This window comes from Diceros bicornis, chromosome 11 (assembly GCF_020826845.1).
Source record: "Diceros bicornis minor isolate mBicDic1 chromosome 11, mDicBic1.mat.cur, whole genome shotgun sequence".
NCBI classification, from domain to species: domain Eukaryota; kingdom Metazoa; phylum Chordata; class Mammalia; order Perissodactyla; family Rhinocerotidae; genus Diceros; species Diceros bicornis.
The window spans coordinates 50504555-50509871 of NC_080750.1; the positions used below are offsets into that span (position 1 = coordinate 50504555).

Genomic DNA, 5317 nt, shown 5'->3' on the forward strand with positions numbered 1-5317 from the left:
CCTGAATTTGAATCCTGGTTATGTCATTTACTAGCTGCATGACCTTGGACAAGTTACATAACCTCTCTATGCTTCAGTTTCCTTGTTTGTGAAATGAGGAAAGCAACAGTACTACTTTATAGGTAGTTTGTGATAAGTGTTAGATAGGTGATAGCTTTCATAAGAAATCAATAAATAAATTGCAGTGAAAATAAACCCACTGTAGAATCATACAAGTCTTAAAGATACATATATTCATACCCATACAATGTGTGGCATGCATACACACACTTACACACACACACACATATTAACAAAGGAATCATTAAATGAAGGAAATTTGGAAAATCTTATTAATTTGCCCTAAAAAGCTATGCTGTCACTCTCACCAGCTCAGACTCTTAAGTCCAACATGTTGTTTGATGGACCACAGGAATAAGTAGATAAAATATAGAGACTGTGAAAGAATCCATGTCCCACTGAGAAACTACGTTTTCTAGCAGAATCTTTGATTGTTGAGGAAAGCAATCCTGGCTGTGACAAAAGACCTAGCAGTGCCATAAACTCACTGAATTGCATTGAGGGAACAAGGAAAGAGTCATCCCTGAAAATCCAGCTTAAACTTATCTCTTTCCATCACTTTTACTGTCTGTGTGGAGAAATACTTTCATTGTCAAAATATACATTTATTTGGCTGTCAAATTTTGAAATTGTAGTATAATATGGATTTACATTTCCTTGGAAATTTGTGTAATAGAAAGGGGGATGAGAATATCCAGTTAACAACAAAGAAATAAAGCTAATGTGAATAATCGAATTCTATTTTTAAGTAGAATTCTCTGATTCAGAAGGTAACTATGGATACATTACATAATCACAATGGCCATTTTTTTTCTCCCAAATCTTCCACTTCTCTGCATTCCTAACTGCAGCTAAAATCAGGAAGAAGGTGAATGGTACTGTTATGCCCTAATAATGGAACTTGTAAAGAGAGAAACACAAATTATTTTCCAAAACTCTATCACAGGTTCAGCTCATTGATTAATTTAATAGCACTGGACAGACCTTGGTTTGATTCCTGCTTCACCTGTTACTCAGTCTGGGGCTCAAATTTTTCAACTCGAGCTTCAATTTCCTCTTATGTCATAAGAGGAACTGGTCATATTAGTCACACATCCTCACAGATACTTAAGTACTTGAAATAGTACTTGGCACATGCTAAGTGTTTAAAAATTCTAGCTATTATCGTTTTATTCTAAATTACATAAGCTACATTATAATTATGCTCTTGTACTAAACCAATTAATTGATTTTTGTTCTTGGGTTTAAGAAAACGTAGTACTTCCAAAGTTTGCATTTAACATAAATGTTTTTCTTCTTTAATCAGAATGGATCTGTTGTTGACCCTAGACTTTACTAGCATTAGTTCATCAACATCTTTGGATAAAAGAGAAGAATTTGATATTCAGTTCATTATTTATTTAAAGCTAAAGAATCAGCAGCCTACACAGCTGAATGAGAATCCTAGAAATGGCCACCTCAGCAAATGCGCTGACAAAAAGCACCTACGTAGTAAAGCTGTTCTCAAGTGGCAATTTGTTTCCATAGCACCTAAGTAGAGAAAGACAAAATTTCCCAGTAGTGCCCCAAAGCAGAAAAACATCAGGTAGTTTAAAATTCCAGGTTTTGGTAAGGACAGATGATGACATTTTCCAATATATATTAAAAGTTGGTTTTAGAATGTTTTTTCTTTGTTCGGTTAACAAAAAGTCATTCTTAAGCTCTAATTTGAATTCATACTATATTCAATGTAAAAAAATTGGTATTTGTTTGACTTACAAAACTAATCATGCAAGTTTCTAAAATCTACAATGTCATTTTTGCTTAGCTGAGAAGGGAAAAAAACATAATAAAAGAGAAAACACCTCTTTGGTAAAGATGAACTTAGGAGGAGGAGCCCAAGAAAATTTCAGGATGTGAAGTCAATATGATCATAAATGAGAAGAAAGGAAATTTGGTCATTATTTATTCATTGATTTGTTTTAGAAATATTTTTTGAAAAGCTTCTAAGTACCTGGCACTGTGCAAATGCAGTGGGGACACAGAATCATGTAAAACAGTCCCTGCCTTCAAGAAGCTTATAGAACAAAGGACGGAGACTGGGCCATCCATGGTTGTACCACAGAGTAGAAAATGTTTCATTAGCAAGTAGACATAGGATTCTGTGGGAACATCATGGGAGGGAAGACATGGGACAAAATAAAAACATGAAGCTGAAGAGAGACACGAAAGAGACTCCTCAGAAAAAGCAAAAACAATTTTAATAAAGAAAATGTCTGCTCTTCTAAAATCAAACACATTTAATACTTTGACTGTATAATACATCAAAGATATGTCTTGTTCTTTAAGATATCTTTTCTCCAAATGATTCTGAGGCTCAATCATGATTACAGGATACATGAAATTAAATATATTAACGTGACACAACTACTCAGTGCTCTATAGAGTGCATTACTTACAAGACTCCACAAGGCACACAGTTTATACAAGTTAACATGGGCTATATGAAGTGTTCTCAGTTTTCAGGTATTTATCCCTGCTAGCCAGGGTGAACATTCTTTTAGCATTGTACCTTGGTGTCCTTCTTTGAAAGACCAACACTGAAAGTTAAAAAAAGTTACTATATAGGCACTGATGTATGGAAAATACACTTTGTGTTTTTATATATTGCAAGCTGGAAATGCCTTTTGAATTACATGTATATTACACCACAAAGCTTGACAAACACTGAACAGTCCATGAAAAATGGAAACCCTCTTGACTATCAATTCAAGGGACTATAATTCAACTATTTGCAGCAATAATAATTTATTTATTAAGCTAATTACTCTGAAATCCTTTGGTTGTCGGGTACCAAAATAATTTTGAAGTTAGGAAACTGCTTTGCCACTTAATTCTTGTGGGTGGCCCAATTCCCTGTGTTATTCACAGCTGAGTAGTATTTTTTAATGCATTTTTATTTTAAGTGATAATCAATTAGGAGCAAATTAAATCCTGTGTTAAAATTTTTAAAAAAAGTACAAATCACGTCTGAGTGACTTCAGACTGTAGGCATACAAGACATAGACCCTCTTTTAGCTCCACATCCTGAATGCTGCCTTTGCCTGCTGTCACCTCTGTAACAGATTGAAATGATGCCTATCATTACATCAGGATCGCCCCATCTATTGGCAGTCTAATCTAATCAGGATGGCCCAATCTAATGAGAGTAACAGATGTAGTGCTTCTAAAGTCAGTTAATAGTAATACTTTAAAGAAATCTCATTCCAATAAATACAATATAAAAGTCTTTATATTATATGCATAAGTTTACAAAGAGCACTTCGAGGCTGTCTGGCCAAAACTATTACCAGAAGATTTCAAAGCCCATACATTTTGTTCCAAATGTAATCGTGACAGCTATAACAAAAGCAATAAAAAGCAAGACAAGAAAATCTTGGTCCCTCTTCAATGATTTCAACCCCATTCCTTGGGAGAACAGGTCATGAAAGCATGTTGCAGGTTGTGCTTGTTTCTAAACAGATGTCATCAGTGACCATATGCTACTGCAGATTCAGATTTTTTCATTATCATCGTTGTTGATTTTTTCAAATGCGACTGGGCTTGCTTGCTTTAAAGAAGTCTTAGAAACATCTGTGTGCATGGTAGACATGGCTATTGTCTCATAGTCATCATCCCGAGACCGGAAATCACAAAAGTTAAAGAAGAATTGTAAGTCTCTCTGAAAATTTTTGTTCAGGAATCCATAAAATATAGGGTTGACACAGGTGGATATCATTGCTGTGAGATGGCAGAGCAGGAATAACAGATTATGGTTGCAGGTAGCAATGATCTGATGATTCCAATCAAACACAGTGTTGAAGATGGTGAGAGGCAGCCAGCAGACTGCAAATGCTACCACAATGGAGAGCAGCATGATGTTGATTCTTTTGGTTTCACTGGACCTGTACTTACTGTCTCTCATCTTGTCCATCATGTTGTTTCTTCTTTTTAAGCGTATATATATCTACAGAGGAAAAAAAAAATGAGTTCAAATAGAACAACTCATTTAATGAGGAATTCTGTGGAAAGAAGGTAAAAATGGAAATGGTAGAATAGAAAAAGGTTTCTTACCTTGAAGTAGCAAATAAATATAAAACAGAGTGGGCCAAAATACTGCAGCACCAAGAGGAGAGTGGTGTAAGACAATCTATGAGAGTCCGATGGAAATTTATCAAAGCACACGTATTTGTCCTTGTATGCATCAAGCGTTAGATTTTGGAATGGCTCATCAGTCAGTACTTGATAGATCAGGAACGGTAAAGAAGAAGCCACAGCAAGGACCCAAATGACAACAATACCTATGTAAGCATGTCTATTATTTGGCCTCCACCCTCGTGGGTTGATTATCAGCTGATGCCGTTCCACAGCAATAAGGACCAGAGAGAAAATGGATACAGTGATTGAAACACATTGCACAAAAGGATTCAACTTGCACATTGTCTCACCAAAAACCCAGTGGTCCATTAATGTGTAGACGAATGTGAAGGGGAGACACATGATGGCAACAAGCAGGTCTGAGAAGGAAAGGTTCACAATCAGGATGTTGGTAACATTTCTCATCTCCTTTTGTTTCAAGATGATTATGATCAAAGCCAGGTTTCCAGAGACCCCAAGGATTATCACAGCTCCATAAGCAAGAGCTAATGTAAATATCATGGCCAAGGGCAGATGACAATCATCATTTTCAAAAGCCAAAAACTGGGAATTCTTCTCTGAAAAATTATAGTATATTGAATGATTTTCAACCTGGGAAAATAATGTTGCATTCATTTTGATTGGTTTGGTTGTTATAGATTACTTTAGACAAATGGACAGTATGTTTCTTCAAAGCAGGTCAAATATTCAGCTTATTCTTATTCCCCATATTGGAATCCATGTAGCAAAGTTATTCTGAATTCTTCATTCCCTTGAATTGAAAAATCTGTAAAGAGAAAATGACCAATTGCATTACTAATTTTATTGAGAGCAGTCAAAATGAATTCTGACTCATAGAACTATTTAAAGTGAAGACCCTGAAATAAATAAGCAAAATATAATCTGTATCAACATCTTTTTAAAATAGCAGAAACAGTGCAAACATTTTGAAAAAAAATCTTGTAATATTTTTAATTGGGCTTGCTTATGCGAGTTTTGGGAAAACAGAGTGGCCTGTAAATTATTAAGGTGTGTGTAAATTTCATGCTCAACATGTTCAAGTCTATCAACACATTTCCTAAACATTGTAAGAATATGAATG

At 35.1% G+C, this 5317-nt stretch overlaps 1 protein-coding gene across 1 annotated transcript; it reads right to left on the bottom strand.

Moving 5' to 3' along the window:
• Window positions 1-3347: 3347 nt before the first annotated feature.
• NPY1R (neuropeptide Y receptor Y1) lies at window positions 3348-4996 on the bottom strand. Its single transcript, XM_058550297.1, has 2 exons — window positions 4153-4996; window positions 3348-4045 (listed from the first exon to the last, which is right to left on the bottom strand). The coding sequence occupies exons 1-2, from the start codon at window positions 4849-4851 to the stop codon at window positions 3593-3595; spliced, it is 1152 nt and encodes a 383-aa protein (XP_058406280.1). The 5' UTR covers window positions 4852-4996; the 3' UTR covers window positions 3348-3592.
• Window positions 4997-5317: the final 321 nt, after the last annotated feature.

What these genes read in the sequence shown, in the direction of transcription:
- NPY1R (XM_058550297.1), bottom strand. Translation starts at nt 4,851, where the DNA reads ATGAATGCAACATTATTTTCCCAGGTTGAAAATCATTCAATATACTAT. An exon ending in TATTTATTTGCTACTTCAAG is followed by an intron (nt 4,046 to 4,152) that starts GTAAGAAACCTT and finishes TTTCCTCTGTAG; the next exon opens with ATATATATACGCTTAAAAAG.